The sequence below is a fragment of the Siniperca chuatsi genome, linkage group LG23 (assembly GCF_020085105.1).
Source record: "Siniperca chuatsi isolate FFG_IHB_CAS linkage group LG23, ASM2008510v1, whole genome shotgun sequence".
In the NCBI taxonomy this organism is placed as follows: Eukaryota; Metazoa; Chordata; class Actinopteri; order Centrarchiformes; family Sinipercidae; genus Siniperca; species Siniperca chuatsi.
The window spans coordinates 10,274,505-10,295,880 of record NC_058064.1 but is presented as its reverse complement, the minus strand read 5'-3'; the positions used below and the strand labels follow the sequence as shown (position 1 = coordinate 10,295,880).

Below are 21,376 nucleotides of genomic sequence, written 5' to 3'. Positions count from 1 at the left end.
CTTGCAGGAGGCTATGTGTTTCCCAGTGGAGTAAGGGGCATGTCAAAGTCTAAATCTGACCCATAGTACTTTTAGATTCAGACCACAGTATTTCAGTATCTTTTTTTCAATTTTTAAACTTGGTGATGGTCAACGACAGTATAATTCAAATGTAGCTGTTGTCAATGAGCCTCCAACAAGACTGCAGTCTGCAAACAAAGACACACACAGAGCAAAAACAAATGCTTGGTTTCATAATAAAGTTTATTCTATATTACAAATAGTATTTTGTTCTTGACTGCAAAATAGGAATGCATTATATTTACATACACAGGTATACAATTAATTATAACAAAGTTAGAGAAGCTCGCCTTATTTCCCCCAGGTTTCGTTTTTATCTCTCGATAAGATACTCTTTATCTTTCAAATATGGTCTAGTAAAAGTCTTTTCTAGCATGTTTCTGTAACACCTGCTATAACACTGAGCTAGGAGGACATTTTTAGTTCCTACAAAACGTTTGAAGGTGGAAACTTTATCTGTACTTTTGGCAACACAAGGTGGCTACTAGCAGACAACCTTTGTTGCAGGGGAAGGGACAGGGCAGGGAGAAATGAAAGACACGATGTTACACTGGGGGGCAGATTCACAATGACTCCAGGACTCTCACCTTGTGTTATTTATTAACACACGGCTGTGAGGGGAAACTTTTGGTATCTAGACATAGTATACATTGCTAACATGAATGACAGAGGTTCTTTGAAATTGTCTAAAGGTGTTTGAGTAGTATGTTTCTTACAATATTAATGCCAGCCTTGCATGACTTAATCGTCCAGTTGCTAAATCAGTCCTTATTCCCCTCATTTTCAAATAGCAGATATGAATAGGTCTGATTTGTTTACTACATAACATGTCCAGCAAACACCTTGTGAATGTACCCCTCCAAGTTGAAACAGCAGACAGTAATTAATGGAAAATGACTTGGATATCTTACATACAATTGACACAAGGGCTAAGACAGAAAGTCACTTGCCAAACTCAGTCTTAAACATAAGTCTACTATCAAGCCTACTGTGCATGTCTTGTTAGAAAGTTGTTTATCTGTATGATAAAACACACGTATACATGGTTTCTTCCAGGTGTTTAGGGATAGTAACATTTGTATTCGGTGACACACATGGTGGCAAAGTGATGCAGTCTTTGTTGATTTTTATGAAATGAACCTTTGTCGAACCACATCTGTTTGTTTTCATGTGTTGGGCCCATCTTTAGTTATTTGAAAACAGGGCTTCATTACTCCAAAAGTTTCTGTTCTGGGCTCAACTGACATTTTTAAGCAATTATGATGAAATAATCAATCAGCAGTTAATAACGCCGCAGACAACTCTCAAAATAAGATGTAATAGCAGCAAAGACAGAGCAAGACTTGACTTGCATCTTCAGTGTACCAAAACTAAAACCACAGAGGAGACACAGCAAACAGGACAAGAAATTAAAAACAGGGTACATGTTGTTTTTATGAGATCCATAATCTTAAAATGAACAGTTGGCTTGTAAATGTCCCTAGTTGTAGTAGAAGTATATAAATATCTTTGAGCAAGGCAGTTCCATTTCATACCATCCAAATAGGTCAACATGCAAGGGTATATAATATCTGTTTTATTTAGTATCTAACACTTAACAAAAACCATGGGCATGAGGTTCTGCATTAAGGGTTGAACTGGATAAAGGTTCCACCTTAAACCAAAAGTTATAGTTTTTATTACATGAACAATCCACTTTTTCCATCTCGATTCTTCCAAGCAAAAGAAAGATAAAAGAACACATCCACATCATCATTGCAAGGCTTAATTTTCTTATTTTTCACTTTTTTTTATAATAAGTTTCTTAAATTGTTTACGTTTTACATGCGCTTAAAAAGCCAATAAAGGACCCAAGGTGGACCTAGGGCGGTCTTCACACATTCACATCACCACATGGGGCACGTTGTCAAGGCAAAAGAAAGGGCAGAGGTCAAAAGGTACGGAGGGCGCCTCCATCATCTCTCTTTCAATCGCTCTCTCCATAAAGTCTTATCTACTGTTAATGTCTATCATTTTGTGTTTATCCTGCCATGATGCTCACATCTTGTTCTGTTCCTGCTCTGCTTTATCAGATTTTTTCTTTTATTTTCTTTTTTTGAGGCTTGGAGAAGGCCGCCCCCTGCCGCCACTGAGGACAACTACACTAATACAGACAAGAGCGCCTCAACAGTTACACACTCAAGAGTTGGGGTTTTGCCGTATGCAACTAGCTACCATCTCCAACGCTTGTGCAAAACAGAAAAGAAAACTGGTAAGTCAGGAACCGGACACAAGGGTGAACGGTGTGCCGAGAGCTGGAGACCCGGGACGATGGAAAGAGAAAGGAGGATCAGATCACCTCGCCCACAGAGCCTCTCACCTCGACACACTGAGGTCAGAAAAATCACACAGGTTTCTTAAAGTTCCAGTCACAATATTTTTTTGTCCATTTTTTTGTCAGTTCCTCAGTGGCACTTTACAAATACATTTTTGACCTTTTTGAAAATTTCAAGCTCCTTTGGTTTTTGGCTGGCCAACAAAGTCCATCTTGTTTGATTTCTTCACACAAAAGTCTTTAAATAAGAACATCCTGGGAAAGAAGTGCTACTCTCACAACAGAGCCCCTTTAAGGAGCAGTCAGCCATCTCTGACTACACTGTATTGAATCATTCTTATTTTTTTTATGATCAAGCAGTTTCTTACCCAGTACATTTCAGTCAGCTCTTCCATTTACCCCCTCCAGAGTTGGCGTAGATATCTGGGCAGTCTGGATCTTGGGCAGCTGCTGATTGTGTGTATCTGTGCGTATGTGTGTGTGTGCTTTGATAGACCATCGCAGTGGCGACACAAGATTGGAAATGGCAAGAGCCAGTCAAAACACTGTCTTCCAGAGTTGGTTGTGTGCTTCTCACAGAGGATCCAATTCGGGTCGGGGCCTCCAGGGCTTTGTCTAATAGGTTAATTTTGCAGTAGCCACATAAGCCAGATGGAAGCAGAAATCATGAGCATTTTCTTTGAAGGAAATGTATGCTGGGCCAGGGAAAAATGTGCGAATGTTGCAAAGTTTAGTGTCAGTCACGTTTCAATAAAGGAAAAGTTCAGAGAAGCACTAATCGTTCCCTACCCCCATCAGTCTTTTTCTTAAATACAACTCCAGCTACATTGAAAGAACATTCTAGGTTTGCCTGGACTTGCCCCAAATTTCGCAGATATGTATGCTTCACTTGTAGGTACAGTGTAAACTTGGCAAACCATCCTTGCATTAATTTTCTTCAGAGGTGTTCATTTGGCTTGCAGTCATCATTTGTTTCCTCTTGATTCCATATATTGAATATAGAACTACAATAAACTGGACTCTAGAGATGGTTTTATTTTAACTATCCTATTTTTGAAAAAAGTTCTCAACAAAATGGACACCCAACATTGTGGTTTTTAAAGAATTACCTATCAGTGTAAATTCTTGAAGGCAACATAAAAACGTTTTTCCCCCTCTTTTCTTTCCAGTAGGGGGACTGAAGTATGCCAATATGGCCAGCTTTCAAGCAATCACCCCTTGAAGCTCTTCCTGTGGTGAAGCTGAGGGATCCCCCGCATTGCACTGTGGGAGACACCAACCTCAGCCCTGAACCACCCTCCAGATATATTCAGGTAAACTAGTCTATGCAGCAGAGTGGATGAGGAAAACAAAATATGTCTTGGGGAAGAGGAAGCAGAAAAAAGGTCAAGGAAGAAGTCATCATCTTTGAAAGGCGGAGGGAGGAAGTCACATGATGAAAAAGATAGGGACAGGTCTTCGCTCAGGCACGGCTCGGTTTCTGATGGGGTCTCTTCCCAGTGCGCCCTGGGAAGTGCGGTCCTCAGCTCTCCAGACTCATGAAGGCCACCACCTGCTCCAGCTTGAAGGCCAGCCTCTGTTTCCTGGCTGCATCGTCCTGCTCCAGTGAACACACAATCTGCCAGCAGGACAGTGAGGTAAACACAGACACACAAAGACATTACAAAAAGTACTCAACATAACAAAACTACAGTCACTACTTTCAAATCTGGTATTTCATAACTAATCTAAGGCAATAACAAAATGCATTTTGTATTTTCTTACTCATTTAAATATTTACCCTAGTAAATGTAATCGTGACGACATGTATCACTGCTGAGTGTACTGACACAACTGTAAAGGAATACTCCAGTAAAAAGCTATCTTTTGAACATCAAACACTCACTCCAAGTAAGCTTGAAAGTTGGCTATGAAAAGATTGTAGCTTCCTCCTTGTGGAGGACAGCAGCTGTAGTCAGCTTGGATACACAGCCATTACAATGGCAACCCTCAAAGTCTTCTCAAGATAGATACTTTATTTATCCCCGGTCTAATTATTTAACCCTGTTATTGGCGAGGCAACAATTGTTTGGAAAATGCATAACATTTTGATGCCATTTTTTTCAAGTCTCAGTATTACATACCTCCTCAGTGTATTTGCCCACGTAGGAGTAAATCTCACTGAGAGAGCTCATGGTGTTGAACTCGTTCATATGCATCCGTGACTGTTCTGCCAAGTAGGCATTCATGTCCTGGTCGCTGATCGCCTGCATCTTACTAATGTCTGAGTAGTACCTATTATAAGAGACAGGGAGGAATAGAACAAAGCATAAACACTTGTTAGGATTATATTTACTGCTGAGATTGTTGTTAGAAAAATGGTTAAATGATTTGGGAAACAGAATACACCCAGTGCTGTGTTTTAATGTAGATAGTGCTGCTGTTTTCCTTGGAGCTCTTTACTCCTTGCAGTGGTTTACAGCAGTTCTTTGAAGATATGTAACTAATGCAGGTAGCACAGAAACATGACTGAAATGGAGTCATAGTAGACTCTGAAAGGCCTTAGATTTCAACCTTGAACACCACAACAGAGCACATACAGTACACACACTGCATTGAAGTAAGGGTAATCAGTCACTGTCAGCAGCAGCTGTGTTGCCCCTATCAACTATGTTAATTAAAGTTGGTTATTTACATATTAAATTCCTGTAGCTGCAGCCACTCGAGTACAGGCCCAGTGTTTGGCTGGATAACTCTTGAGCATGTGTGAGGGAGAGATGTATTTGCCAGGAAGCAAGTCTTCAGAGCAAATTGAGCAAAGGAAAAGGCAGGTGGGTGTTGCTCATAGCCTTTGCACAGAGGTCACACACATCAACACCTGTTCAGTGCTAGAGGGCAGTTCCTAGCAGGGGATGGTTCGTGTAGAGACCAGGGGTGCATGTTTTGGGAAAGAAGTTTTTATAAACAAAACTAAAATTGCTCTGAAAAAGTGACTGGAAGAAAATAACTAAGCTTATTTCCAACACCATTCCAATATAAGTCTAAGACTTGCTAAAAATTATAAACTTTGAATTATGCAACTGCCGGCTTGTAGCAGATATGCTTGAAAAAGGTGCTCAAAAATACCAGTTGTCCATCTCTTCTGCGACAGGACAGATACGCTTCGATTGCAAATCAATAGAGCTGTCTATTGCAGTCAAGTGTAGACAGCTGAACAGCGTTTCACTCACGCTTTACATGCACAACTGCAACCCAAAGCGACTTTTTTAGGCTTTAGTTTTTTTATTGTGACTTATGCATGCATTATAGACAAGGTGTCTAAGGTAAAACCATCTCTATGGAAATACTTTTAGGGTTTTAAGATGTAGTATAGTCATATAGTCCTACAATGTCCATGAGGTTCCTCTGAAATGAGCTTTTAGGGACTAATAATAAGATAATTTTTCAACTGACAAACATCTACAATAGCTACTGCCAAATAATCAATAACCTTGACAAGCAGCCTATAGAACATGTCTTTATTGCATAGTTGCAATAAGAGCTGCGCCATGAGCTGTCTCTTTTGTTTTAAAAGGGCCTTAAAATGTTAGCTTTGCAAATGTACTGACCCATATGCAAACAAATAATGTTATGACAGCGCTGATGGATTTGTCATTGTCTGGAGACCATCAACTCCCACATCAAATTCTAGGAAAGTGTCAATATCTCGCTAGCCCGCTTCACTTCACAGCCCCAAATTAATAACATCAACATACTGTAGCAAGTAAAAAGCTCTGTGGGAAATCATGGCTCTGCCCAACTGCACTGCCTCTGAACCCCAGATATAAAAGCAAACTGCTGAATATGCATACTTGTTGACTTAAGTCATTTATCAGCATTTCAAGTGGTTTCCTTTGTAGATTGAATGCAGCATAGTAAAAACTCAATGTCCACATGCGTTCTGTCTCTGCTGAGACACAGATTTCCATTAGCCTGCTCACCAGGTAAGGACGTCCTATCCTTACAATTAAGCTGTAGCATAAAAGAAGAGAGAGAGACAAGGAGGACATCTCTTCTGTACCTCTACAGTGTTCACTTAATTTCCTTTCCCTGTGCAATCTTCTTTCATAGCTGCTGCATTCTGCCTTTTAAATCCTCTCCCTGGCATGACCCTTACTTTGGCACGGTTGGCCAGCAGAGTGAAGCAGCACTAGATCAACCCTTACTCAGTCATTACTATATTACTGAGGCTTTTCCAACTGAATAACACAGTTACACTGGGGTGTTCACTGATGACAGTATTGCTCCACCGAACTTGCAACCAAGGCATGATTTATATACACTACAGGACAGTGGAATGTTCACTTTAAAAGATAAGTAAATACAGGCTAGAATTTCTGCTTGTGCTGCCCCCTACAGTAACAGTTGCTGTATGCTCTGTCCATACATATCCATGTATAAATCAGCAGAGGACCCTTATATTTATTTGTGTTTATGGGAGACGCACAGGAGTAATGAATATGATGCTGAGCCTGAAGCTCCTCATTTGGTTCCACCCATTCAAGCAGCGCACATATATTACCAACACACAAATACTTTGACCGCTTCACACTACCCCATCTTTTATTCAGGACCTCTTCGCCTCCCCTGCTGACAAATAAATTTAATAAAACTCTCATTTTAACAAATTACCGGCTTCTACTGCCCACTACTCTCAAAAAGGCATTCTCTTTTTTTCCACACACACTTCTGCACCCTCCCAACACACCACCTCTGTACTGTAGATCTCAAGCCCTGGGCACTCCCATCCATTCCCACTGTGTTGTAATTTGGATTGTGTTTCATGACCCATAGATCACAGTGATACATGGCTAATGCAGGTTTTCTGATGTTTTCACTTGCATAGGAGCCCGCCCACACACACACATTTCCTCCCTTCATCCATCCAGTGTTTGGTGTGTACATGTTATCGACAGCTCACCTCTCCACCCAGCTCTTGTAGCTGGGAATGTCCTTGGCATAAAGCAGCTTGTTGGAGGGTGAGTCCTTCCCAAGGCGGTGTTCTGAGGTGGAGCAGGAGTCCATGAAGGTCTGGGCCACCACAGACAGACAGGCATCCGTGATGCTGCTCTTATGTATGTCAAACACAAACTGAGGGTTCTTGATCACATTCACCCAGAAACGCAGAGGTAGGCTGCAGGGAGGCAGAAAAAGGGAACAAAGCAGTTTAGTACTTTTACTTTTTCATTACTGTCAAATAATGGTATGTTGGTGTTCTGCAGCCAATCTCCATTCAAATAAGTTTTCCTGAAATTTTAATTTTCAATATTTCTACAATAAGAAATGTTAATGTTGTGGGGTGTTTTAACTTGTTTTACCATAACTGACCTTGTACTGCAACCTGTAAACAAAAATTCTAAGAACTAATAAGACAAAATGACACGTTAATGTACGCTGCTGTATTGGCCTCCTGTCATACAAATTACTTTTGCATTGATTGTTCAGTTCCATCTCAGTGACAGAATGCTCAAATAACCATGCAAACAGAGGAACAAAGAGTGTAAAGTAAAACAACAGTCTGTGTGTCCGGTTGAACTGCTCTGAGATTAAGTCCCTAAATGCCATTTTTATATTTGCTACAGCAAGCCAGGCAATAGACATGAGCATATTATGCGCCAGAAGGGGGACGAGGATTCATTCACTTTGCAGAGCTAGTACACAGGCCCTGCTGTTGCCGATGTGCTCTATTTGATGTGTGTGCTCAATTCAATAAAGCCTTTATCTTTAAAACCAGGTGGTGGCTGGCTCTCATTTTTTCCAGCAGTGTCCAGGGGTCCTCGCTGGGGGCCGCACAGTGACACGGTTCATATTGCCTTGTTTGTGCAAGTGGGTCCTATTTTGTGCCTGTCCAGAATAATAAAAATATACAAGTCTGTTTATTTGCTGGGCTTGTTTCTGCCAAAATGAATAGCTATAAGACCAGCTTCAGCTGTGTGTTGCAGTGAAAGGGCTCAGGTGGTATTAAGAAAGAGCTGAGTGTTACTTGGATCTCTATATCTTTACTATTCTCTGGGCTATATGCTTTAAGCTGATGTGCCAAAAATCAAACAGGAAAGACACTGCAGTCTAGCCTGCATAGGAGTTTCCCTGTGTGACACAATATCAAAGGATGAGGGGGGGGGGGAATGCAATCATTTAAATACCACCGGTGCTCCTCTACCATCCCACTAAGCATTTATCCTAGCACAACCACCCACAAAGCCATTCAGATGTACAATCTAACAAAAGAGGATTTGGACTCAGAGGAAGGAAAAACTCTGCATTATGACTTCAAAATTAATCTAAGCAAAGAATCTAGTGGGATTAGGTGCAGGGATCAAAGGGATATTTACACCACTGCTGTGCCGCCTTGATTGTTGATAATCTCCCTCAGCTGCCCTGTGCTTTGAGGTATGTGCTGTTCCAGTGGAGCAGTGGACACTAAAATGATGAGGTTCCCACATGATTGTGTGCATTCAAAATGATCACCATAATAACATCTACATATTATCTATTGTGTTGAAAAGATTTTTTTCAGCCGTTAACTCACATTGAGTAGTTTTAGGACGGCCATGATCAGTCCTTTTGGTCAGGGATTAGGTTAAATATCAGCTGCCAAGATCAAGGGCATCTCTTATCATAGAGGAATTATGCCGGCGGAGTCAGAAAAAGCTCATTTATAAAAATACTATTGCTCTGTCCATCGATTTAGGACTAAAGTGCTGTAAATTCAAACTGATTTAAGAAAAGTTTGTTACATAGTAAAAGAAACAGCATGTTTACCCACTACTCTAATAGGAAGAATTTGATAATATAAGCAACAGTTCATACAGTAGCTTTATTTACTAAATAGTATTTGGTGTAGGCAAATCTCTTTCATGGATCAGAGTACATTGTCCATTTCAAAGGAGTGAGTACTAATACAGTACTACAGAGTGTTAGCCTATTTAAAATCAACTCTGCTAATCCTCATCTCCCCAAGAAGGAAGGATTACCGACCAGTATTGATAAAACTTCCTAATTGTCAAGCAGCAAAACAACCACACTACTGTAAGCTCTATTTACTGTTTACAAGGCCTAGTTCTAAATATTTCGACAGGCACTACACTGCAAATGAAAACAACAAAAGAAACACACAAGTACATCCACACCAACTAAGTCTCCTTGCAGTTTGCACTGATTAACACTTGTGTCAAACAGAGCCAGTGAGCCTGAATCTGCAGTTGTGGGACGTTGTCCCAGTCCTGCAGATGGACCTAATTAAGTTGCTTGCCATTGGCAGGCAAAGGTTCACAGATGTTGTGATCCAGGGCATCCCATTTGAGGCATTACAGCACAGACAGGGAACTGACCAAGCCTGACCTTTTTCATGCAGCAACCTAAGGTTTGAAATAACAGCTTTATAAAGGTGACCTGACATGGCATTGTTCCAACTGTACCTCGGTAGGCAAAAAGGCACGACCTTTTATGTGAATGGCAAGTTGCAATCTACTACTGAACAAGCTGTATGCCTGGACAAAAGGGCTTAACACAAATTGAAAATTTTCTGTAAATTATACACTGTGCAGCAATACTGGTGCCAGGTACTTAGCTCAACCCTAAAAGTCCTAGTGATGCATTTGCAATCTGAGTGGGCTGGGATTGCGGTATGACAGCAGATAGATTGTTATCTGCATGCAGAAAAGGGAATGTGTCTGGCAGTTTTGCACAATAATTAAAATTCTGTCTGTTGCATTCCGACATGACAAACACACGGTGCAGACGCACACACACACTACAGAGGAGTGAGGATCAGAGCACACACTGCCGCTAATCCAAAAGATACCATCTGGAGATGCTCTAGGAACCAGTGACTCACGCATGCACAAACTTACTGTACACGCATACAAACATTACAACTCTGTCACACAATGCAGAAACAACTAACATTTTAACTGAATTTTAACTTGCACAATTAAAATTCACAGACAACAATTTACAGTTAACAGTATACACAAAGGTAGCTTGAATGGAATAGGGCATAGGCAGATGTAGTGTTAGTGCTATTGCTATCACTAGACTGTTGTGAAGGATGAATTTCCTGGCCTAGATTAAATCCTGGATGCCATCTTTAGGGCTCTTTCAGGTCTTAAGAGTGTGCGGAGTCAATGGAAATCTGAAATGGACTGTACAGCTCTGAAAGCAAGCAAGAATCATGCCAATAAAACTATCTTCTATTATCAGCTATTATAGAAATGTAATACATTTACAAAGATATTACAGATAGAAAAAAAACTGTTCCCAGTCTAATTTGAGTATGGGTTATGCAAATCAAACCCTCACTTCATCAGAATCAGAAATACTTTCACTCTTTTGCTACAGCAGCTCACTATCACGTCAGTGCACACAGGAATAGAAGTACTAAGCAAAAAACAAAAACAAAAAAAAAACACTATAATACAATAAGTGTGAAGTACAAAGTGGGTTTACCAGTTGATGATAATAATATGGTATAAAGTAAAATGTATAAAGTGCATGAACTGCCAAGTTAAGTGTAGCTTATTTATAATGAGACGGAGGATATTGCACAGCAGTATACTACTACTTTATGATATTTTGAAAAACATGTTGTTGGTCAGTAGGTCTTATCTACAAATATGATATGATATAAGAAGCAAACTTGTAATAATATAGGCCCTGAAGCACTACAGACTGAGGGATAATTTAGCATAAGGACTACATCAGGGAAACCCTGAAGGGAAGGTGGGGGTAGCAGTGGGGTGTTGGGGCTCTGGCTGCTGTGATGGGTTGAAGTTAATTGCATGTATGATGATGATGGGCCTGGTAGGTTTAATGGGACAGGGGCCCAGCATGGGAGGGGTACTGGCATTATTATTCTTCACCATCAGACAAAATGAAGGCTTTTGCTGCAGCCAAGATTGCACTCTTTTGAGACGATTAAAGGTTACGGGTAAGCACACACAGCGAGAAGTGAAAAGACACGGGCATATGCACATCCCACACAGAGAAGATGTCTGTGGTGGCATCAGCACAAACTGGTGTGTGCAATCTAAGTGGCTTTTTGTGATGGTGTGTTATGATGAATTGCTATTCATTCACAGCCCTCTAGTGAGAGCCCATTCTATTAAAAGTCTAATGTAAGAGCGGCCTGTTGCACTCTCAGAAAACACTTAACACATGCTGCAAATGGCCCAATAACGCAGATGCAGGAAAGGACCAAAATTAGGACCATAGCGTAAAGTAAATAATATTTCTCCCCCTTCTTTAGCTTCCCCCTACACATTCCTCCCTCCATTTCTCTATTTGTCCCTTGATGCACATCAATTTTATCCTCCCATCTCCATGGTTCCCATGGGCCTTGGGCTGAGTGATGCATGCTGGGATCTTGGCAGAGGCCAGGAGGCTAATGAGATATTAGTGTGCGTTTAACTCCCACTGAGTTCACTTCCCTTTCTTCACCTTTTCATTTCTCTCCTCACTGCATTCTGGTGCATTGTTGGTTATTTAACCCCTACCAACCTCTTAAGGTGGACGCACAGAGGTCAGTATGGTCTAAATTAACCAGCAGATATTAATTTAGAGGTGTACTTTCTCCACCTGGGAGCGTACATTTGTCACTATGGAGATTTCCACAGTGACAGCCGTTTTTTGGCCCAGTTATCCATGATAATAGATGGAGAGTCTTGGCAGCCAATTGGATTAGCCCCTTGTGGTTGGCTTTAATGAAGATTACACGCCCCTGTGGTTAATGGATATTAGGAAAGGAAGAGGCGTGTGGTGAAGCTTGGCACTGACACAGGGCAATACCAGGGCATTGCCATGTGAAATGTGCCAAAATGTACTGATTATGTCTGCAGTGCATTAAACAACAGTGCAGAAAGAAAAGGCCATGAAAGGAGCTAATAGCACCATACTGGTGTACAAATATTGGAATACATTTGTGTTCATGACTAGAGCCCACTAGGTCTGTGTGGATTCACGTTTCTGTGTTTCCAGGTATGTGCAGATTCAAATGCTGAAACTGCACAACTCACCAGTTGCTCTTCCATGTGTGTCGAACATGCGGGTCATGGATGTTGTGTTTGTCTGCCTGCTCGTCCAGGAAGTCAAACATGTATTTGATGGCCAGTGGCAGGGCGCTGCCTCGATGGGCCGTGCTGAAGATGGTCTCAAACAGGTCATCCACAAACTTCTGTAACGTACCCTACAGAGGAGGGAGAGGAGAGGTGGAACACAGATTAAGCCCTAAACCAGGTATTTTTTCATTAAATTATGTTATAGGTAATAATCACTAGTTGATCCAGCCTATACTCAGTGCATTTAAGTTTTCAAATGTATTGTTCTAAACTTCTAGAAAGGCATTCCTCTTTCCATTTTAGTTGCCAGTGCTACACAGGAAGTAACAAGGGAAACAATCACAAAGCCAATGATAAGTGACTTAAATGGAATATGAAAATGTACAGAACTATAAGAAACTCCAGTCTTTGCGAGTCTACAATTTCAGTATGTTAAGACAGTATCTATATTGAACGGCAAACACAGAACCAGTGAATGAGATTGTCACTGTCTAATACATTTTGCAACATACCAAAGCCTAATGTTGACAGAAAGATTGGCATAAACTTGTGTATATTTTTTCCTGGGTGACTTTGAGTTGTGCAGTGCATGTCACTTTGTCCCCTAGCGCCGATGTTTATGTGTCTGACTCCTATCTCACAGACCCGGCCCCTAAATCTGCTTGCAGCTTTGATGGGGGAAATTGTTATTTCACAGCTGACTTTTAATAATATCTGGGAACAGGAGGCGCATCTCCTAAGCCTCTTTGTGCTGCCGGATTAGCTCCCACACTGCACCATTGACCCTAATTTGATTTAATGTTGGCGACTTTAAGGAGGAGGAGGAGAGACAGAGAGTGAGAGAATCTAATCCTCTTGTAGAGAATGAGCTGATGGGATGCACGGGAAAAGGCAAGATCGAGGGATGGAAATGAAACGACAGAGGTTTCCTATCAGGAAAAGAGGCCTTTGAGTGTGGCAGATGAGGTGTGTACAGGCACTGGCAAATAAAAATCCAATTTGGGTTGGAGCGGGTGACCGGATCACGGAGTCAAGAGAGTGGGAGGAGAGAATCCTGTTAGTCTGACAATCATGGCTATAATTCTAATGTGGCCCACATTCCCGACAGCTTATCGTTTTTCTATGAAGATGGAATCACATATCTCTATATCAAGCCCACCTGCCTTCCAAGTGACAGCCTGCATTAGCTGGCAAGGGAAGACCTAACATTTTGTGTGTGCATGCATATATGTGTGTGTAGATACCAAAACCTGTGTGTGTGTGTGTCTACAAGTGCTGAGGCTGTGACATTTTATGTCATCCTCTATCTCAAGGGGGACTTATGCATCAACACTGTCATCATCACAGGGTTCTCTTGTTCCCTGGTGGAGCTGAAACTGCCAACACATCCCCCCCAACGACCATCTACCCTGTCATTAGACTGCACTCTAAACACAATGTGTCATCTGGATGTTTTGATGCCGTCTGCCTCCACATTGAAATGAGAGGAAAGCAAACAATCAGAACGTTGGGGATAGCGCTGAAACAGAAATAGAGAGACGAAGGAGACATGGTGAGGTAGAGATGGACACACACTCTTGAGTGTACAAGTGAGGATAGAAAATAAAATCCTTCCCTGTGCCCCACCACTCTCCACACATGAACGCGCCCTGTACCCACACTCAGTCAGAGTGACACTGATGGAGCTAATATGAGAGACGTCAGCGCCGTTGCCAGGGAGAAGTATTTATTGGCAAGGTGAAAGCCAAACGCAGTCAATTACACTGCCTATCTGCCCAATCATTTCTCACCAAGAGAGATGGCCGGCCAAGACAAACTGGTTATTTCACAAAAACAATCCATCTGGAAAGATGATGTGCTGTCTGCAGTCAGAAGCCACCTTCCTGCACTCTGGAATGGGATAATGGCAGGGAAATAGAGCGGCTCACAGAGGCTGAGAGGTGACATGTGCGCATGTGTGTAGAGGGCTATACAGTATGTGCCATGGTGACGGCTGCGTCATCCTCCCCTCCTACCTCCTATTCTGCAGTCTCCAGTTTGTTTATTAGTTTCTTTCATATGTGACGTATCATGTCCTGTTTCATTACTCTCTCATACTTCTTTTGCCCTGTTGTTGTCACTGTCTCAGTTATCTGCTTTAATTGATCACCTGATTTTGCTCATCTGCCTACACATCTGCACAGTCATTAGTTCTCCCAAGTATAAACAGAAGTAAGTGATCAGTTGTTTGTCACATTGTCTGTGATGTCTGTATTTCACTACATTTTCTCCCATGTTGAGTCTGCTGATGTATTTTCTTAAAAAAAGACTAACTTTTTAAAGAAGAAATACCACATTCTTCCTCTTAGAAATAAAAAGTTGAAGTTGTAGGAAATAAAATGCACTTTTCTTAGTTCAATACATTCAGGGGATTTTCCAGTACAACCGTACTTGGCTTTTGGTGGCTAATGCTAGCTAATGTTGGCAAAAGTTATAGATAGCTATTGCTAAATAACTGACATAACTGCATCTGCTGACTTTTTGACTCTTCTCCGATTGTGTTATGGTTACACTACATTTTAGCATTAACCATTATGCTGTAATTGCCACTTGTGGCCACAGTGACCACTGTTCAGTTACATAAGCTTACATAAAGACTTCCTTTAATGAAGAGAGAGAAACCAAAAAATCTAGACTAGTTTGCATATTATTCAGTGGTTCAAATTTAAAGATAACTTGGACTTCAAACACGTATCACTGATTAGTGGCACTCCCTTTTAGACTCCTGCCACTGTGTATTTACTTCACATACAAAAAGTGAGTTGATGTTCTCTATTTGAACTGTTAAACAAAGGCGGGCAGTGGATCAAAAAACAAACTGAAATGTTCTTATATCAAAAAATTACAACCTAAACATTTTCAGATCGTAGCCTCTCTTTTTGTTTTACCATCACTGTACGCCTCTGTCTGTGTCTGACAGAGTGGATGTCTTGATGGAAAAAAGAGGGAGACGGTGCTTTAGGAGTGGATTGGAAATGTGCATTCAGCTGTTGGATCAAAGTCACTTCCCTTCAAATCAAATTAACAGTTTTCTGGAGGCCATTGTTGCAATGCACATTCAAAGAGACTCATTTTATAGCCATTTCTATTTTTGCCTGATCATTTTTTTCATTACACAAACACCTTCACTAGCTTCATGGGTCTTTTCTTCTCTACCCTTTTTTGATATGCTGCCGCGTCAACGCAACAGCAATGAAAAGAGAAAACAAACAGAAATATCTATTTTCTCTTTCTCACCTGAGGGGATAGAGGAATACATTTGAATAATCTTTTCCACTGAGATGACTCATCCAAAGTAAACATGAATATTTAAATAAAGTGAGGGTTTTCTGAGTCATGGTAACACAGGGTGAAGGGTATAGTGACCTTTTAGCCTTTCACCTGCTGCACTGCTTCAAGAAAAAGAAAATATTATTTTGCTGTTAAATCATATGCCCTGCAAAATGTTACAGATTCAAATAAAGAGTGAATTTAGCGAAATAAATTGCAACATGACCAGATAAGATGACCCAGTACCAATGCATAAAAATACATCAAATGTAAAATTTTAAAAAACACAGATTACTCACCTTGGTAGCCAGAAGTCGTGTCAGGTAGATTTCGGAGACCATCTTGCTCCCACGATCGCCCTCCTTCTGGTCTCCGTGCTCATGGTTCTTCACAAGGTGCCAAACCTTGACCCCACTCTCCAGGTCAGGAGTGATCATAGGAGTACGGGAACGCAGGCTGTCAGGGCTTCCAGTGTACTTGATCATGTTCTCTGTGAAGAACAACATGCATTAGTTCAAGCAGTTCTGATGTAACAGATATAAAACAATGATTGCTTTCTTCTAGCTTCAGTTAAAATTTAATTTGTTTTCAACTTCTTACTATGATATATAATGTCGATTTATCTCATCAACATTGATTTATACCTATAAATATCTGTAAACTGTATGTGGAAAATAAAAAGCTGAATTTTGTTGCCTGTACCAGAAAGAGAAAATAGGAAGATACACAGAGAGGACATATCTAAACCTTAATCAGAGCGGAGTATGAGGTAAACAAGCAAAAAAGAAAGTTAGCAAAAAAGCAACAATCAGACTTAGGCAGCACAAACACAGAAACAAATAAAAATACAAGCCTGTTGCAGAACAAAGAGGCAAGGAAAGCCATAACCTGCATGTCAGCTACAGAATACAGTTTTTTCCCTGTGGCTTCCAATTTACAGGTCTCTGAGATTGGATATGAAACTTTTAGAAAGTGTGCATGGTTAATTTTTCATGGCTTCTTCTCCTAGGGACAAGACACGGCATCGCCGGCTGACACAAAATCGAACAGGTGTCAGACGAGATGAAATATGTATAGCCCACCCAATGGCCGGAGTGGCGATGACATTTCCAAACACATGGCTCAATGAATGTTTACACAGTGTGAAAAAAATTGATCAGTGGGTGCGGTTTAGTGAGAGGAGTGGGGGAAAAAAGGTGTTTTTCACCGTGTCAGAAATCAATCTGTCCAGAGAGAAAAGCGGGAGGAGTGTACAGAGGAGAGAATTCAGGGAAAGAGAGACAGCTGGACACATCAGATACGGAGAGTGCGTGCGTGTGTGTGTGTGTGTGTGTGTGTGTGTGTGTGACTGCTCAAATTTAAGTACAGTATGATCAACTGACAAAATGTTTGTCTCTCCTATAGGGTACTTCAGTGAGCAATATTTAACTGTAGCTTGTTATAAGACCTGTGTCAAGTATTCTCCACAGGGCTGGTATTATTTCTATTTTTTCAGGGACACTGGACACGTGTGACACTAATTGTGCTGTTTTTGAGGTTGTGTGGGTGCAAGAGGATGTGAGCTGGGTCTTTGTACAAAGGGAGAGTGGGTAGTACATTCATTTTGTGGTAATTATTTATTCAAGAAGTTAGAAAGCTGAAGGTGATGCAGAGTTATGGATACACAGGAGAGAGATTTCTGGTTGGATTCTATTCTGATCCGGCTCCACACAAAGAAGGTGTTATTTTTCTGCAGTTTTTCTCCTTGTGGTTTTTGATGGAAACATTACATCGAAGACACAAACGTTTCTCCTTTCATTGTCTGACTCAACATGTTACACAGTGTTTGTCTTAATCTCTGTACTTTTTCCACAACTTTCTCTCCTGCTCCACTCCCCCTCTTCAGCAGCTATATTAAATTCAGCCTTGTCTCTTTCTTCACTATTTTGCCATTGTACTCAGGGAGAGTTCAAAGTCACTCAAGTGCCACACCAGTTGTGAAGGGGATCACACTTGTGTTTGAAGTTAATCCCTTAAAAAAATTGTGGAGGGAGATATTCCTGGCATCCTCCTTCCCTATTCTGTTGCACCACTCACCTTGTCCTATCTGGTCTAATTTGGAGCCGGAGAAGCAAGGTGAGACCGTATGGAGATGAGGCGATGTTAATAATGTGGCACCACATTTGATGTGTCTGAAGTGTTTGTGGCTAGTGAGGCTGGCCCTTTGATCAGCAACTAACTTGATGGTTTCCTAGGTTCAAGGCGATGTGGAGCAGACGGACAGGCAGAAAAAACACTGGCACATGGAAGTACTTTGGAGTCTCAAGAGGCCAGAACAACAGAGGAAAAAGTCTATTTGGTCTCTTGTTATGTTTTAGAAATCCTTTCAACTACTCTAAATTGTGTCTTGTCTTTTTAGGTCTGTCAGTGTTGTCATGCAGTGCCCTGTGGATGCTCGTCACCAAATATCCACTCTCAGGTGGGCGCATCCACTGCTGCGGAATCAGTTAGTTTCTACCGGTGTATTTTTTTTCTTTCTCTAATAATATTATATTTTATAGATACACATTTGATATTTTTATGTATGTGCTTTGATTGACTTAAATTATTCCTCAAAATATTTTTAAGCGTATTTTTGCTTATAAGGATCACTCCAATGGTGGGGCAAATACAACTTACTTAAATGACACACTTTAATTTACTTAAACCTTCTGTACCTGACAATAGGTCCAATTTAATGTTGAAATGTTGTACTTATTTCTTAATATTTATTATTAATATGAAATAATAACAATATTTGACTATGCTGTGAGTATTTTGAAAGATATGCATGTAGTTTCTACCAGCATGCCTGGTCTTAGGTCTATTGGGAAAGTGGCTCTCTGACACCGACACTACTGAAACTTGAAGATGTACAGAAACAGGTCAGCTTACCATATTTACTTGCAGAAGTTCGAGACACAGTGGAGTTGTTTACTGAATTGTAGGCTGTAACTTGCTTGGGAACCAGGGCCATTACAGCATTATCAGGTACCTGAAAAACAGACACACATGTATTATGCAAATGACTATTGAAAACAAAAGCCATGTGCATAGATTTTGTTTTTCATTTGTGCAGATTTCTAACCCAACCAATCAGAAAACCCATAGATCATTGCATTGGTGTCATTTTCTATATTTCTCTCCATCTATTCTGGTTTCATGAGGATAAACAGAATATCGTATTACCCTTATGTGCTCTATTCAGCCCACACATACATATGATGACTGACAGGGGAGGGAGAGTTTAGCAGAGCATCGTACAGGCCTGTGTGAGAGGGGACGTCCCACAGTCTCTATTCAATAATACCTTTCCTCAAGGGTTGGGTAGTGTGTGTGTTTGAGAGTGTGCGTATGAAGGTGTGAAGAATCAAGCAGTGTATGTGTGTGTTTGAGTTGGTCTATGTATAAATAAGTGTGTGTAAATTAATGAGTCAATCATGGACTCCTCCTTCCCCAGTCAGCCAAACAGGATTCACTTAACACAACTGGGATGTACTCTGTCCCATGCGTACACACACACACACACAGTATACCCCTATTCTGCATAATCTGGCTACTCGTGCTGCAGGGTAAGGCAGGGTTAATTGCAGTGATCTCTATCATAGTGTGGGTGGATGGGACAGGGAATTACGACCAGGGGCCTGTTTGTGTGTGTGTGTGTGTGCGCGGGCGGGGGTGGGCGTGCGGGCAAGAGAGAGAGCTGGGGTCTTATTAAGATTGTATCATTATTTCACCCTGTCACTCAATCTGCTCCTTATGCATAATATGTTTATATTATTGTAAGCAGGAGGCCCACAGGGCAGATCTTGTTATTCCTTTGTGGGGAGCCCCCAACTCTCCAACACCCTTAAGCATGCTCCCTGATCACTGCTCTTATATGTTGAATGGATATAAAACGACCAAGGCACAATGGAACATAATGAAAAGGAGGAGTGGCATTTGGGGAAATAACATTTGTAGGAGAGGATAAAGGCAGAAAGCGGAGCACAGTTTCCTGAAAGAGAGGATGAGGAAAGATATGTCTCTCATTATTGGACAGAAAGATCTGATATGGCAAATGCCAAATTTATATGATGTTTTCCTGAACAAGAAATCAAACTTTTCACTGGGTTTGTGATGCAAACATTGTAAGTGAAGGCAGAGTGAGTGGGTGAGTTTGGCTAGTGGCAGATCAAACCAGATTAGTTTAATAAAGGGAGAGCACATGATTCTATAGAGTGCATCTGGCCGGTCATATTAGCTTCTGATAAGACAAACAATATTTAGATAAGATGTCTGGAGGACATTCCAAGACCAAATATAGTAGCACATCTGAGTTGGCAAGGGTGGCATCAATCAATAGAGTGCATCAATGGATTTGATTAGTAAAGCGACAAGATCTTCAAAAATATGATTTATAGATTTAAACTTTTTAAACTCAAGCTACAACATTTCAGTGAAATTAAGTTATAAAAACATGCTAAGTATGGAGTTGCAGGTGCCCTTGACTGAAGTCTGAATGTGTTTGTGGTGTCCCCTCCCTTCCTTGCTCTTTGCTTAGCCTCCTAACAAATTTTGAGTGGATGGGAGTGTTTTTTTCTGGTCTGTCAAGGATAAGGCACCCTTATTCCCTGGCCTGAAAAAATGAATTAACTTCTGTCTTCATTATCTTATCTCCGATTCAAATCAGCTCCCTAATCCATTCCCCCGCGCCTCGCACTCCAAGCCTGTTGACACTTGCTGACGCTGACATTTAATTTAGGCACCATGCAAACAGCACTTGGAAGGAACAGTGGCTGCTTGCTTAGCTGCTCAAATTATTAACACCATGTTGTGACAAAGCAGGCCTGTTAGGCTGGATAGACAGTCACTACTCATGAGGCACAAAACACCTGCCTATGTGTGTTTGTATGACACTCTGCTTAAAAGCATTTCTGTGTTTAATGAGTGACATGTCTTTGTATTTTGTGCATATGTCTTCATGTTACTGCCTATTAATAAATGTGTATATTCAGATCTTACCTTGTGTGTTGTGTCAATTGTGTACATGAAATCTATGTCAACACTAATCCATTTCAGAAAGAAGATGACACTTGGCCAGGTCAACAGATTTTATCTCAAGCCCTCTCACCTTCTCCACACATAAGGGATTACTTCCAAGTGTCACTGTTGTTGGTCACTTCCCTGCTTCTCCCTGCTTCATTCCCCTTCACCTAACAGATAACTTATGGTGTGTGTGTGTGTGTGTGTGTGAGAGTGAGGTGTCCCTGTCAGCTGAGGACTTGCACAACTAAATGGTTAGAAAAGTGCTTTGACTGAATTGTCCATTAGATAGTTTTGGAGCTTAGTAAAGATCATCAGGTCACATAGCCTAAGAGGAAAAGGTGAAGGTGAGTTGAGGGGGCATCAGACAGCAGTAGATAGAGGGATGATGGGTGGTAAAGAAGAGAATAAGTAAAATACCTATGAAATGTTCAATACTAAATATCAGATCTGTTTAAATATCAGGCCTTTGTGCTTCGTATCAGTGTGTCAGAGATGTGTTTCAGCATTGGGTTTGTGTACCTTTGCTGTGGAAATGGGATGAAAACAACCGTACTTTTCTTGAAAGAAAGAAGAT

General features: G+C 41.0%; 1 protein-coding gene and 1 long non-coding RNA gene across 4 annotated transcripts in view; one reads left to right on the top strand and one right to left on the bottom strand.

Moving 5' to 3' along the window:
• Nucleotides 1-225: 225 nt before the first annotated feature.
• Nucleotides 226-21,376, bottom strand: part of plxna4 (plexin A4) — a 240,005-nt gene continuing 218,854 nt past the window's right edge. For all 3 annotated transcript variants that reach the window (XM_044185778.1, XM_044185777.1, XM_044185779.1), the window contains exons 27-32: nucleotides 18,670-18,769; nucleotides 16,056-16,246; nucleotides 12,406-12,575; nucleotides 7,314-7,526; nucleotides 4,498-4,648; nucleotides 226-3,992 (exon numbers count right to left, since the gene is read on the bottom strand). In XM_044185778.1, the coding sequence (XP_044041713.1) occupies nucleotides 3,897-3,992; nucleotides 4,498-4,648; nucleotides 7,314-7,526; nucleotides 12,406-12,575; nucleotides 16,056-16,246; nucleotides 18,670-18,769 (921 nt within the window). In that variant the 3' untranslated portion in view covers nucleotides 226-3,896. The remainder of the gene's footprint in view (nucleotides 3,993-4,497; nucleotides 4,649-7,313; nucleotides 7,527-12,405; nucleotides 12,576-16,055; nucleotides 16,247-18,669; nucleotides 18,770-21,376) is intronic.
• On the top strand, nucleotides 3,546-7,375 carry LOC122871122. The gene is made up of 3 exons (XR_006376793.1): nucleotides 3,546-3,687; nucleotides 3,875-4,011; nucleotides 7,239-7,375. It is a non-coding gene; the product is annotated as an uncharacterized LOC122871122 (long non-coding RNA).